Below are 14,947 nucleotides of genomic sequence, written 5' to 3' on the forward strand. Positions count from 1 at the left end.
CTCGAGACAGAGTTTCTCTGTGTACTACACACCGTGGCTGTCCTGAAATTCACTTTGTAGACCAGGCTGGCCTCGAGCTCAAGGAGATCCTCCCGCCTCTGCCTCTGGAGAGCTGGGATTATAGGCGTGCGCCACCACCCGCTTTTATTGGGCTTTTTGGAAACAAGTTCTCACTATACAGACCAGGCTGGCCTTGAACTCACAGAGATCAACCTGCCTCCGCTGCTGAGGCGCTGGGATTATAGAAGTATTTGTTATGTTACTTTGTTTTTACTTTGTTGTTGTAGACTAGTCTGGCTTCTAACTGCCGACAATCCTCCAGTTTGACGGGATAACAGGCGTGCTCACCACGCCCCGTTATAACAACGGATATTTTGAGAGTAATATAAATATACGTTTGCTTTTTTTCTTTTAATTCCAAAGAAATTCCTGTTTTTAAGGCTTTCTCCATGGCCAAGAACCGCGGCGGTGCAGCAGGAGCCTACAGCATCGGAAACACCAGAACTCCTCTCCTAGTGTAAAATCTCAGGGCAAAGAGGAATCCCCAAACCGGATGTTGATTGTTTTTGCCATAGTAACGGACTGGGGTCCGGAAGTGACGTCAGAGGAAGAGGACGCGAAGCCGGCTGAGGACACACGTGGGTTCTGCTACCTCTTCGGCGTGGCTGGACGCGGTTCCCCTGAGCGAGTCCCGGCCCCAGTTTGGTCGACATGGGTCGCTCGGGGAAGTTGCCCTCCGGTGTCTCGGCCAAGCTGAAGCGCTGGAAGAAAGGCCACAGCAGCGACAGCAACCCCGCCACCTGCCGCCACCGCCAGGCCGCTCGCAGCCGCTTCTTCAGCCGTCCGTCAGGTAGCCCGGCCGCGGGGTTCCGTGGGAATCCGCAGGGTTCCGCGGGCACCGTCTTGTGGGTCTAGGCCCGTCATGGATAGAGTGTCAGCCCTTGAACTCACTTTGAAGGCCCGCCCCTCGAGTTTGACAGATGCGGAAACTGTCCCTAGAAGTGAAATGACTTGTCTAGGGTACTGCGGCGTCAGGGTTGGGATACACGGCCATCACTACCCTTGGGTGGCTCTTTAGAGTTTTGTGTGTGTTGAGGGGGAGTTAGGGATCGAACCCAGGGCCTTGTGCACGCTAAGCAAACACTCAGTTACTAAGCCACGTCTTCGGCCTTCGGGTGTCTCTGTAGTGTATACGACCCTGGCTCTGGATGTTGTTGTGCCTTTAATACAAGGAGCAGAAGCAGATCTGAGTGTTCTTTTTCCTCGGCTTTGAAAGTTGCAGGCATACACAGGGCTGTTGTGCAGGCAGGCTGGGTTCGGAATCCAGCCTTTGGGGTTGGGGGTCTGAACCCTCCTGGTTTGTTTCTTGGGGACTCTCCTCCTTCAGTCGAAAGGAAGTGGGGCCACTACCTTGTAACTCCGGTTCTCAGGAAAGAGCGACCTGACGGTGGATGCCGTGAAGCTGCATAATGAGCTGCAGTCGGGGACCCTGAGCCTGGGCAAAAGCCAAGCCCCTGAGACGGCCATGGACCAGGATCCGGAGCTGCCTTTCAGTGAGAAGTCCTCGGGCACATTTCTGAGTGGCCTGTCCGACTGTACAAACGTCACCTTCAGCAAAGTGCAGCGCTTCTGGGAATCCAACTCCGCTGCCCACAAAGAGGTAGGAGCTTGGCCCCAGAGGTTGTAGGACGGTAGGAGAGGCCCATTCAGGACTGTTTTCTTCCAGCTCTGGTGACAGCAACTGGTATTTCTGGATGATGTGTCATCTGTCTTACCCTTTACACATTACCCTCCCCGGGCAGAGTCTACTTTAAAAAATGTGCCTGGCAAGTGTACATATATATTTTTTAAATTTTGTTTATTTTTGAGACAAGGTTTCCCAATGTTCACCAGACTGGCCTCAAATTCATAGAGATCAACCTGCCTTTACCTTTCAAGTGCTGAGGCTAAAGGTGTGAGTTCATCATGTTTGGCAAATTATGTGTGTGTGTGTGTGTGTGTGTGTGTGTGTGTGTGTGTGTGTGTGTATTAACTTATTTATTATTTTATGTACATTGTTATTTTGCCTGTGTAAGGGTGTCAGATCTTGGAGTTACAGACAGTTGTGAGCTGCCATGTGGGTGCTGGGGATTGAACCTGGGTCCTCTGGAAGAGCAGTCAGTGCTCTTAACCACTGAGCCATCTCTCCAAACCAAATTATATATATTTTTATTGTGTGTTTGTGTGGAGGTCAGAAGACAGCTTTGGGGAGTCCTTTCTCTCCTTTCCTACAGAATATCTCTGCTGAATAAAATCCTTGAAGGTAAGAAATATTTTCGACATTTGTCTCAACTGTACTGCACACAGGAATTTTTATATCTATTTCCAGGGACACCATTGTTCAGCAAATTCATGGTGAATAACCATGGTTAGAATATGTTCTATTTAACAAGAAATGTTGTACTTAATTTACATTTCAAAGTTAATATGCCTATATTTTTCAGTGCTAAATGAGGAATATAAAAATGCTAGATGATACAAAGTGATATAAATGTTATAATTATATCTCCTATTTTGATTCCTTCCAGTGGCTACTGTTAATGGGTCATTGTGTATATGTCTAGACTAGCACTGCCCAGTGGTGATGTAAAGTAAGCCATGCATATAATTTTGAGTTTTCTAGAAGCTACATTTAAAAAGTAAAAAGAAATAAGTGAAATCAATGTATTTGACCAGTATATATAAAATGTTAGCATTTCAACATATACAGTCAATTTTTTGTTACTTTTTTACATTTTATTTTTTTATTTATTTATTTTTTTTTTGTGTGTGTGTGTGTGTGTGTGTGTGTGTGTGTGTGTGTGTGTGTTAGTGCCCATGGAGGTCATATCCCCTGGAGCTGGAGTTAGAGGTGGTTTTGAACTACCCAATGTGGGTGCTAGGAACCAAACTCTGGTCCTATGCAAAAGCAGCAAGAATTCTTAACCCCTGAGCCATCTAGATGTCCAGCTCCATTCAGGGACTGTTGTTTTGTTTTTGACCAGGGTCTCACTCTGTGCCCCTGGCTGGCCTGGGCCTTGCTATGTAGACCAGGCTGGCCTTGAACTCAAGAGATCCATATGGCTGTTTCCCAAGTGCTGGGATTAAAGGTGTGTGCCTCTGTGACTGACAACAAGGTCTTTTAGTCTAGCCCAGGTTGGCCTAGATCCAACTTAGTAGCCCAGATTGACCTCAGATTCACTGTAGTGCTTTGCCTCAGCCTTGGGAATACTGGGAGTGCAGATGTGCACCACCATGCCTGGTTCTGTTCAACATTTTGTATATTTTTTACTAGGATTTACTATATTTTATATCCATTGCTCTCCAACTTTGTCCCCCACCAAACACTATTTCTACATTATTATTTCTAATTATTCTCCCCCACCATTGTTGTTTTCAATTTTTTTCCCCCAATGGTCATAGCATTTAAATCCGTCATTTTCCAGGCATAGTGGTACGTGACTGTAATGTCAGCACTTAGAAGGACTGTTCGTTTTGTAGTCAGCCTGGGCTACATAGCTAGACCCTATCTCAAAACAAAACAAAACAAAAACAAGGCCCGGTGATATCCCAGCACTCAGTAAGCAGAGGCAGGTGGATCTCCCTGAGTTCTAGGCCAGCCTGGTCTACAGACCAGGATCCAGAACAGCTAGGGCTATACAGAGAAACTCTGTCTTGAAAAAACCAAAACCCCCCAAAAGCAAAACCTATCATATCTTAAACAGTAATAATATATTATTAATCCCTTGTTACTGACTGCTTGCCTGTTCTGGTTTGTGGCTGTGGTGTATAAATCTGCAGGCTCCCTAACCTGGGCAGCACAGTAGAGCCAACCCTGTCGGCACAGGTGTGGGTGAGCCAGCCCTGAAGTTGTAAGCATGGGAGAGCTGTCCCCACTACTCATCTATCTTGTGGCGGTGTGGGTGGGAGAGAGATGTCCCCCTTACCCCTCCCTTACCTCCTGCAGTGAGATGACCTTCCCCCTTGCCAGCTGTAGCATTCAGGAAAGTGGGCCTGCTCCTCACCTAGGCAGCACAGCAGAGCTGGCCCTGTTGTGGGAGGTGTGGGGGACCCAGCCCTTACATAGCGAGCAAGGAAGAGCTGTGCCCGTTACTCATCTGACACGTGGCAGCATGGGTGGAGGAGAGATGCCCTCCACACCATCAATACCTGAGACAGGTGGGAGAGCTAGCCCTGGTGTCATAAGAATGGGAGGGCTGGCCCTGCCCCTCACCAGCTACAGCACTCGGGAGAGTGACCTGTGCACCTCGCCTGGGCAGCACAGTAGAGCTGGCCCTGGTGGTTGGTGTAGGTGGGGGAGAGCCGACTCTGAGGGCATGAAAGCGGGAACTGGCCCCTAACCTCGCTCATTGCTGCAAGGATGAATTAGCCGGGGTAATGCTGGAGAGCTCACCCTGGTGGTGAGGACAGGGGAGAACTGACGGACTGACCAGCCCTGCAGCTACCCAGGCCCAGAACCAGGGTTATGACTTGGCCCACCCTTACATCCACCCCATCTATGATCTGCTGGAGCATGTGACTCAAAGACCCAAAGCTGCAGGATCTTCACTGCACAGGGCAATAACAGGTTATCCAAGAAGAGCCCCAGTGAGGGCCCAGCATTGATAGTGTAGTAGAAACCAGAGGCCTCGAACCAGACCAGTGACTCTGCAGTGGACGTTTGCAAGTAAAGATACATGGACAAAAGAGTTTACTCTGTGACTCACTGTGTCACACTGCAGCTCCCAAGATGGGATTTTTAGTTTTTTCCCTTTTTTTCCTCTTAAATTTTGTTTTATTCTGGGGTGGGGGTAGGGATGTTGCAGGGTCAGAGGGTGGATGTCAAGGAATGGGGAAATTAATGAAATCAAGGTGCATGATGTGAAAGACACATTGGATAAATAAAAAGAACGTTTAAAGAAAGAAGTCTTGAGCCAGGCAGTGGTGGCACACGCCTTTAATCCCAGCACTCGGGAGGCAGAGCTAGGTGGATCTCTGTGAGTTCGAGGCCAGCCTGGTCTACAGAACGAGATCCAGGACAGGCACCAAAACAACACAGAGAAACCCTGTCTCGAAAAACCAAAAAAAAAAAAAAAAAAAAAAAAAAAAAAAGTCTGCAGACTCAAGATATTTCTATAAAAGTGTCCTTGGACCAGATGGTTATAATCCCAGCACTCAGGAAGCAGAAACAGGCAGATCTCTGTGAGTTCCAGGTCCAGGACAGAGAAACTTTGTCTTGAAAAACAAAAGAGAGAAAGGAATGGAAAGAAGTGGTGTCCTTAAGGTGGCCTGGAGCAGTGGTGCTCCCCGGCCTCCTGGTGGCTAGGCCCTCCCTTTGGGCTTTATCAGGATGTTAATTTGTGAAGGAGGAAGGGACCACCCAGGCCAGGGCTGGATACTTTCTCCTCCTGTGCAGATCTGTGCTGTCCTGGCTGCTGTCACCGAAGTGATTCGATCCCAGGGAGGCAAGGAGACAGAGACTGAGTACTTTGCTGCTCTGGTGAGTGAGTGTGATGTGGGGCTGGCTGGGTGTTCAGAGCTATCCATAGAAAGCTGCCTGTGGGGGAGGGGCAGCCTCCGATAGGTAAAAGTGCTTCTGTTCTCTGGGGGCTTGGTCAGGCTGGTGGGATTCACTGTTTCAGCCTTGTAAGACAAAAGACCACTGCTTTATGAAGACGAGTTAGAACTGGGAGAGTTTTAGAAAAAGATTACTTCCAAGGTATGATCTAGGGGTCCTTATGACCCTTTTAGGGACAAACAGGACAAAATTATTCCCATGATACTAAAATACTGTTTACTGCTTTCATTCTCATGAATGGACCATAGAGTTTTCCAGAAGTTACCTGAGAGTGGTGGACAATCTGGAGTTATGCTAGCACTAGGTTTTCACTGTGTAGCTAACTCAGGCTGGTCTTGAACTGATATCAGTCTTCCTACCTTAGCCTCCCAAGTGCCGCGATAACGTGTACAGCATCGTCTCTGCTGTGGTGTTTTTGTTTTGTTTTGTTTTTTGTTTGTTTGTTTTTTTGTTTTACCTTACATATGGTAAGGAGGTGCATTAAATACCTCAGCTGCATCCCTAGCCACACATGATGATACAGTCTTCCTTCCTTCCCTTTGTTTTTTTTGTTTTTGTTTTTGTTTTTTGAGACAGAGTTTCTATGTGTAGCCCCTGGAACTCACTCTGTGACCAGGCTGGCCTCGAACTCAGATCCACCTGCCCCTGCCTCCCAAGTGCTGGGATTAAAGGTGTGCACCACTACCGCCCAAGATTTATTTATTTATTATGTATACAGTGTTCTGCCTACATGTATGCCTGCAGGCCAGAAGAGGGCACCAGATCTCATTACAGATGGTTGTGAACCACCATGTGGTTGCTGGGAATTGAACTCAGAACCTCTGGAAGAGCAGCCAGTGCTCTTAACCTCTGAGCCATCTCTCCAGCCCCGATGAAATATTCTTACCCCTATTTTATAAGAAAAAAACTGAGTCACGAAAGGTTACTAGGACACTTGGGAGGTAGAGGATCTCTGTGAGTTCAAGGCCATCCAGGGCTACATAGTGATACACTGTCTCAAAGAATAAATAAAAAAAAATAAACCTAAAGTTATTAGGCCAAAATTACACAGTGCAGAGCTCAGATTTGAACCTTATATACCGTGAGGAGGATTCTTAGTCATAGCTCTCAGCACAGCACATGGGTCCCTCCTGCCACCCATGCTGTCCTGTGTGTACATTGTGTTATTTTATGTGTTCACACCCCTCACTCTGGCCCTCAGATGACAACCATGGAAGCAGTGGAATCTTCAGAGTCCCTGGCTGCCGTCGCTTACTTACTGAACCTTGTCCTAAAGCGGTGAGTCCAGCCTGGGCGCGGCAAGATAGTTCTTTTTTCAGTGTGTGTGTGTGTGTGTGTGTGAGAGAGAGAGAGAGAGAGAGAGAGAGAATATATGTCTCTCCAACCCCACATATTTGGTTTTTAAGATGAAAATGTTTGGGCTGGAGAGATAGCTCAGCAGTTAAGAGCACTTGCTGTTCAGTCATGAAGACCAGGGTTCAGAACCCGGTATCTCTGTCCAGACAGCCCACAATGTAGCTCCAGCTCTGAAGGATTCAGTGCCCTCTTCTGGCGCACTCACGTGTGTGCATTCACACACACACACACACACACACACACACACACACACACACACAGGGACATGAGTATACACACACAAATACAATTAGATATATTTTAAATATTAAATGTTCTGGAGATGTACAGCATTGTGAACATACTTATGCTATGGAACCAGATACTTCTGAATGCTTCCGAATATGGGTGTTTTAGTTTCATTTTCCTTGTTGTGATAAAATATCCTGACAAAAAGACACTTAGAGGGTGCCGGGCCATGGTGGTGCACGCCTTTAAGCCCAGTACTCGAGAGACAAAGCCAGGCAGATCTCTATGAGTTCAAGGCCAGCCTGGTCTACAGAGTAAGATCCAGGACAGGCACCAAAAGAACACAGAGAAACGCTGTCTTGAAAAAACAAAACAAAACAAAACAAAAAGCCACTTAGGGGAGAAAAAAGTGACAGTTCCAGGTCACAGTCCATCATAGCAGAGTAGTCAAGGCTGCAGGAACTTAAAATGGCTGGTCACATCACATCCATAGACAGGAGCAGAGCACAGTTAATGTGTACACACACATTCATTTGTTTGTGTTTGGCTCCATTTCTCGGTCTTTTTATTTTCCTGCGTGTGAGCTTGAGCATTTCTGTGCACCATGAATGAATGTGCAGGTACAGTGGAGACCCAAAGAGGGAGTCAGATCCCCTGGAACTCCAGTTATCACCAGCTGTGATTGAACCAGTATGGGTGCTGGGACTTGAACCCACATCCTCTGCAAGAACAGCAAGTACTCTTTAGCTGCTGAGCCATTCCTCCAGCCCTGGTTCTCCAGTCTTACACAGTTCAGGATCCCTTGCCTAAGAAAAGGTACCACCAACAATGGAAACCCCATGGATTTGCCTACAGGCCAACCCAGTATAAACAGAGCCTCAGGAAGTCTCACTTCCTGGTGATTCTCGGTTGTGTCAAGTTGACGACGATTAAAGCTAACTTTCATAGCTTGAAATGGTAAATTTTATGAATGTACATTCTACCACAATTAGCAATCAAAAATCTTAAAATGATACTTGAGAACCAGTTGTGGTGACATACACCTGTAATTGTAGTGTTTGGGAGGTAGAGACAGAAGTTTCAGTTCAGGGTTATCCTTGGCTACATGGTAAGTTTGAAGCCAGACTGAGCTACATGAGACCTCAGAAAGTGAACAAAGGGGCTAGAGCAATGTCTCAGCAGTTAATAGTGCATACTGCAGAGGATCAGAGTTCAATTCCCAGTACCCATGTGGGACAGCTCACAACCGTGTATAACTCCAGCTTCAGGGGACGCTAGCCTCCAGAGGCACTTGCACGCGTGTGTACATACCCACACACAGATACACATATATACACATAATTAAAAATGAAGTCCGAAGCCAGGCAGCAGTGGTGCACACCTTTAATCCCAGAACTTGGGAGGCAGAGGCAGGTGGGTCTCTGTGAGTTCAAGGCCAGCCTGGTCTACAGAGCGAGATCCAGGACAGGCACCAAAACTACACAGAGAAATCCTGTCTTGGGGAAAAAAAAAAACAAAAAAAAACAAAAAAACAACCAAATAAATAAATAAATAGATAGATAGATAAATGAATGAATAAATCTGGAAGAACAAAACAAAACCAAAAATCAAAAGAAGATACGTGAATGTCCACAGGCATTCTGCATCAGACCTGGAAGTGACTTGGGCTATTACATCCTGGAATGAGTGTTGGGATCTGGGGAAGGGCAGTGGTGCCGAGTCTTTGGCACCAGGCTTCACAAGGAAGGAGAGGGTCTTGTATGAGGTTATGTGATCATGTGATCCCTCATTAGATAGTACAGAGGCTGGCTGGTGGGCAAGGTGAGAGACCCAGAGCTCGTGGCAAGCACACCAACCCGAGTGGCAGGAAGCTGAGCCCCTGTGCTGACTGGTGACTCACTGAGTAGCTGGGCCAGCAGTGCTCTTTCTTTGACTCCAGGGCCTGCCTCAGTGGCTTGTCTTTTCCTCTCTGAATTGACTCTCTCTATTCTCCCTGCAGTGTGCCCAGTCCTGTGCTCATTAAGAAGTTCTCCGATACCTCCAAAGCCTTTATGGACATCATGTCTGCCCAGGCGAGCAGTGGCTCCACCTCTGCGCTCAGATGGGTCAGTGCCTGCTGATTCCTGAGTTCCGTGGATGTGGTTAAAGCGTGGACCCTTCCTTCCTTGGAAGTAGCTTAGGCACTCCATGGATCCTCCAACAGATCTCTCGGGGCTTTCCCAGGATTGGTGAGACCCTGGACTCTTTCCCCAGGCTGGTAGAGCTGAAGGACTTTCTCACATTTTTCTTTAAGGTCCTCTCCTGCCTGGCCATCCTGCTGCGGAAACAAGACCTGGAGGCCTGGGGCTATCCTATAACCCTCCAGGTGTACCATGGGCTGCTGAGCTTCACCGTGCATGCCAAGCCCAAGGTGAGACTGTTGGGCTGCCCCAGTGTGAGTCAGCCTGTCTGAGCCAGGCTGGGAAGGTGACTTTAGAGTCCTGGCTTGTTTGTTTTCTCAGTTTTTGTTTGTTGTGTGTGCATGTGAGTGGTGTATGCACATGTGTGTAGATGCATTTACTCACACATGCACACAGAGGTGTCCTGCCCTTACCATTCTCAGCCTTATTCCTTTATTCCCAGAGTTTCTCATCAAGCCTGGAGTAAAGCTGGAGGCCTGTAATGTAAGCTCCAGTGATCCTCCTGTCTGCACCCCATGTAGTGCCAGGGTTTATAGTGCACCAGGGGTTTATAGGTGCATGCTGTAATATGTGTGTGTGTGTGTGTGTGTGTGTGTGTGTGTGCGCGTGTGCGTGTGTGTGCGCGTGTGTGCGCGTGTGTGTGCGTGTGTGTGCGCACATGAACTCAGGTCCTCATGCTTGCGCTCTTACCTGCTAAGCCGTCTCCCCAACCCTAAGTCCTGAGGTGTTGCGTTTTGTTGTTGTTATTTGAGACAAAGTCTCACTTAATAGCCCCTGGATGTCTGGGAACTTGCTGTGCAGACCAGGCTGGCTTTGAACTCAGAGGTCCATTAAAGGCTTGCACCACCGTTGCCAGCCCAAGACCTGAGATTCTGTTCCCTGTTTCTGAGGCCTTGTCCACTTAAATCCAGAAAATGAGGAACACCCCTTCTCCAGCAGGAAAGTCACAGTCCAGTGTTTCTGCGTCTCTCTGTAGTCTCCTCAGTCCTCCTTTCTCCCTTGGTGGGGAGGTGGCAGTCTTGATGGGGCTCTGGAGTCATACAGACCTGACTTGGACTCACCACCCCCCTTTTCTTTGATGTTGCAATATTGAGGATTGACCCTCGGGCCCTATGCATACTAGACAACCACTAACCTATATCCCAAGCCCATGTTTGCTTTTCTCTTTTGAGAGAGGGTCTTACTAAGCTCCCTAAATTGGCTTTGAACTTATCTATAGTCTAGGCAGACGTTGAACTTTCACCCTCTCCCTCAGCCTCCCCAGCAGCTGGAATTACAAAGCCTATACCACCAGTCCCAGCTCTGAGCTGAATTTTTAATTCATCTTTTGGTATCACTTTAGATAAGTTACTTAATGTCTGTAGGTCTGGGCCTCCTAAGAGAGAGTTGCAGTCTTGGTGCAGGGTTGTGTGGAGTCTCAGGCCTGGTACAACAGTCCCTGCTTTATAGCAGGCATTCAGCAAATGGATCCATGCTGCTGCCTCAGAAATTCAGGGCTAGGAGCATATAATGATTCCTACCCCATGTGAAGTGCTTGTGACCTGGAAGTCTCCTGCCTCCTTCCTCGTGTATTCATGTGGTTACTAACTCACCTTCTTGAGAGGTCGGTGTTGCAATGTCACTTCATTAGAGTGACACTTTGTCAGCAAAGTATCTTTTCAAAAATACTTTTTATTTGTGTATGACTATTTGTTTTTTTGTTGTTTGAGACAGGGTCTCATTATATAGCCCTGACTGCCTCAAAACTCAGTGATCTGCCTGCCTTTGCTTCTTAGTGCTGAGATTAAAGGTGTGTACCATCACACCTAGAGGTGTATGAGTGTTTGGCCTGTGTACATGTATGTGTATTGCATGCATGTCTGGTGCTTGTGGACTCTAGATAAGAACAGCAGATGCCCAGGAGCCAGAGTTAGAAGTGGTTGTAAGTCTCTGTGTGGGTCCTAGAAACTGAACCTGGGTCTTCTGCAAGAACATCCAGTGCTTCTAACCTCTAAATCATCTCTCCAGCCCCTGCAAAGGTGTCTTTTACCTTCTGCTGTATATTTGCTTTTTTTTGTTTTTGTTTTTTTGTTTTTCTGCCTCAGGCCAGTGTTGTCTATTCTCACTGCCACTTTGTTAACACCTAAGCAGTGCCTGGTTTAGTGGTACTGGCTTTGCTGGGGAATTAAATGACTATATCTCTGTCTGAAGATGAGGACCCTGCTGCCCAGAGACTCAGTGTCTGGGCTGCTTCAGGGCCATTTGGCTAGTTAGCAGGCTTAGGGCTCTATGGTGGAATGATCTTGACTTAGTAGTAGGTACTATATAGTAGCTGTCCATCAGGCTGCTAGTGGTAGTTGTGCCAAGCACCCACAGGCTGCTGGTGGTAGTTGTACCAAGCACTCACAGGCTGCTGGTGGTAGTTGTGCCAAGCACCCAAAATGCTGATCTGACCTTGTGTCCATTTGTTTCCCCTTCAGATCCGCAAGGCTGCTCAGCATGGAGTATGCTCAGTTCTCAAGGGCAGTGACTTCATGTTTGGTGAGAAGGCCCCTGCTCACCATCCTGCTGCTGTCTCCACTGCCAAGTTCTGCATTCAGGAGATTGAGAAGTCTGGAGGTGAGGTAGCCAGGCCCAGGGCAGGTGGAGGTGAAGTGTGGGCAGTACAGGAGGATTAGGACTAAAACTCCCCTTTGTTTGCCAGGCTCCAGGGAGGCCACCACCACACTGCACATGCTAACACTGCTGAAGGACATGCTGCCCTGCTTCCCAGAAAGCCTGGTGAAGAGCTGCAGTGAGACTCTGCTTCGGGTCATGACCCTGAACCATGTGGTAAGCTCAGGACACGGGAAGAATGGGACCAACATAGGGAAGTCAGTGAGTAAGCCAAAAACAGCAACAACAGAACCAGTCCCTGGTTCTGGTCATGGTGGATGTCTGTAATCCCTGCTGTTAATCCCTGAGGTGCTCTCTGCCCTGACCCTGTTTTTGCCATAAGCCTAGGACACCACATCATCCATGGTGTCAGAATGGGCCCGAGCATCTTAAGTCCATTGGGAAGCTGACTTCAGATTCTCGTGTGTGTGTGTGTGTGTGTGTGTGTGTGTGTGTGTGTGTGTGTGTGTGTGTGTACATGTGTGTGGTCAGAGAACAACTTTAGGGAGTTCTTTTTTTGTTTGTTTGTTTTTTTGTTTTTTGAGACAGGGTTTCTCTATGTAGCTTTGTGCCTTTCCTGGAGCTCACTTGGTAGCCCAGGCTGGCCTCGAACTCACAGAGATCCGCCTGGCTCTGCCTCCCGAGTGCTGGGATTAAAGGCGTGCGCCACCACGGCCCGGCACTTTAGGGAGTTCTTACATGGGATTAAGTGACTGAGCTCATGTCATCATGGCAGGGTGGCACTTTACCTGTTGAACCCTATATTTGTTTTCTAGTGGTACTTGGGATTGAACTCGGGGCCTTTGTGCATACTATATAAGGGCTCTAGCACTGAGCTGTATCTCGGTCCTTGTATCATTTGAAGTTTGTTACTGGTTGCCAGGTTGCCATGTCTTAGAGTGACAGTCCTCGGGGTGTCTGGGAGTCTGGGGCACCTATTGGCTCCGTTTAGCTGGTATCCTGGAGTTTGAGAGCTCCAGGGCAGCTGTGGACGTTGCACTTCCTTTCTAAGTCCGTGTGTCTCTTGCAGCTTGTGACAGCCTGTGCCATGCAGGCCTTCCATAGCCTCTTCCATGCCAAGCCCAGCACAAGCACCCTGTCTGCAGAGCTCAGCGCTCAGATCATCACGGTGAGACTGAGTTGGGGGAGGGTGGATTGCAGGGTAAGTCTTTGGAAGGCACTGCTGAGGGTGCCGGCCCTGCTGCCTTGCTGTAACAGTGGGGTAGCCTGGGCTAAGCTGTCCCAGTAGAGAACAGTCAGGCTTGCAGACAGGAGAAAGACCACTGAAATTGCATCAGTAGCATGGGAGATGGGCACTGACCCTTTCCTGATCTAGTTAACATAAATGATTTCAGCTTGAGCAGGGCTTTTAACCGCAGATATCTGTGGGTGGACTTTTGGAGACAGACATAAATCTGTTGTGGAATAGAATATTTGTTTAACTATATAAAGATATGTTGCATTTGTTTGTATGGCAGAATAATTATTTAACTATGTAAAGATGTGTTGCTTTTGTTTATGCTGCATATGTTTAACTATGTAAAGATGTTTTGCTGTTTTACCTTGCTTGCGTTAGGCACCTGATTGATCTAATAAAAAGTTGACCAGCCAATAACTAGGCAGAGGAGGGATAGGCAGGGCTGGTGGACAGAGAAAAAAGAGAAGTCAGCCAGCCGGGGACCAGCCAGCCAGACATGGAAAGCAGGATAGACAGTACGTAGATGTAAACGAGCCCTTGGGGCAGCACATAGATTAATAGAAATGGGTTAATTTAAGTTAAAAGAGCTAGCTAGAAACAAGCCTAAGCTAAGACCAAACATTCATAGTTAATAATAAGTCTCTGTGTTGTGATTTGGAAGCTGGCTGTCCAAGAAAGCCTGCTACATAAATCTTCCCCAAATTGTTTGCAAAATGTACACTGAAGTGCATTTCTCAGAGAAAGAGCTCTGGCTTCAGTTGACTCCCAGGAGGTGTGTGAGGCACCTCACTCCCATTCCTAGAGCCTTGTGTTTCTGGAATGTTGGACCTGGAAAGGTTCATGGAGCACAGAAGCCAGGAGGCTGGAAGTTCTGCCTGGTCATAATGGTGCATTCACCAAGGGAGTAGGAAAGGGTCATCATCCTTGGGGCTACTGCTGACTGAGACTCACCTGCTAATTCCTGTCTCACCTCTAGGCCTTGTATGACTACGTTCCCAGTGAGAATGATTTACAGCCCTTGCTGGCCTGGCTTAAGGTTATGGAGAAAGCCCACATTAACCTGGTCAGGTAGGAATGTGGTGGAAGTCAGCCTAGGGTCTCCCTTTAGGCTGCCTGCTGTGCATGCAGATGGGAGGGTCATGAGCCAGAAACTGGAGAGACCACTCAGCTCCAAGGTGTGTGTTGTGTGGGTGAGGATCAGCTCTGGGTTAGAGAAAGCAAGGGCAGGGCAGCATGTCCAGTCCAGTTCCGCCCTCATCGGAGCATCTACTAGCTCGCTGTGAGCAACAGGGCACCCTGAGGACAGTGCCTTTCAGTCTGGAGCCAGGTTTGAACCCGATTCTCGACTTACTCTGTGCGTGTTGGTGAGGGGATCATTCTCTTTGTGTGGAAGAAGACTTCTGGGAGTCAGGTCTCTCTTTCCACCATGTGAGTTCCAGAGCTCAGGTCATCAGACTTGGCAGCAAGCTCCTTTACCCACTGGGCCGCCTCACAGCTGGATTCTTTGTTTTGTTTAGTTGTTGGTTTTTTGGAAGATGGGGTTCTCATTACAAAGCTCTGACTGGCTGTCTACACTAGGCTGCCTTGAACTCACGGATGTCTGTGTGCCTTTGCCTCCCGAGCGCTGGAATTAAACACTTGATCCTTCTTTAGCTTCATAAGTTCTGGGATTACAATTGTGAGCCATCGTGCCTAGTCTGGTGTGATCTTTATTTTTAGTTTTTTGCATGTATGTGTATGTATGATGTGTGTGAG

General features: G+C 47.9%; 1 protein-coding gene across 1 annotated transcript in view; it reads left to right on the top strand.

Moving 5' to 3' along the window:
* The first annotated feature begins 595 nt into the window (after positions 1–595).
* The window catches only part of Rrp12 (ribosomal RNA processing 12 homolog), a 39,493-nt gene continuing 25,141 nt past the window's right edge, over positions 596–14,947 (top strand). The window contains exons 1-10 of the mRNA XM_059258112.1: positions 596–850; positions 1,431–1,660; positions 5,435–5,518; positions 6,798–6,874; positions 9,180–9,285; positions 9,474–9,590; positions 11,820–11,958; positions 12,044–12,171; positions 13,025–13,123; positions 14,169–14,260. Of these exons, the coding sequence (XP_059114095.1) occupies positions 712–850; positions 1,431–1,660; positions 5,435–5,518; positions 6,798–6,874; positions 9,180–9,285; positions 9,474–9,590; positions 11,820–11,958; positions 12,044–12,171; positions 13,025–13,123; positions 14,169–14,260 (1,211 nt within the window). The 5' untranslated portion in view covers positions 596–711. The remainder of the gene's footprint in view (positions 851–1,430; positions 1,661–5,434; positions 5,519–6,797; positions 6,875–9,179; positions 9,286–9,473; positions 9,591–11,819; positions 11,959–12,043; positions 12,172–13,024; positions 13,124–14,168; positions 14,261–14,947) is intronic.

The sequence above is a fragment of the Peromyscus eremicus genome, chromosome 1 (assembly GCF_949786415.1).
Source record: "Peromyscus eremicus chromosome 1, PerEre_H2_v1, whole genome shotgun sequence".
NCBI classification, from domain to species: Eukaryota; Metazoa; Chordata; class Mammalia; order Rodentia; family Cricetidae; genus Peromyscus; species Peromyscus eremicus.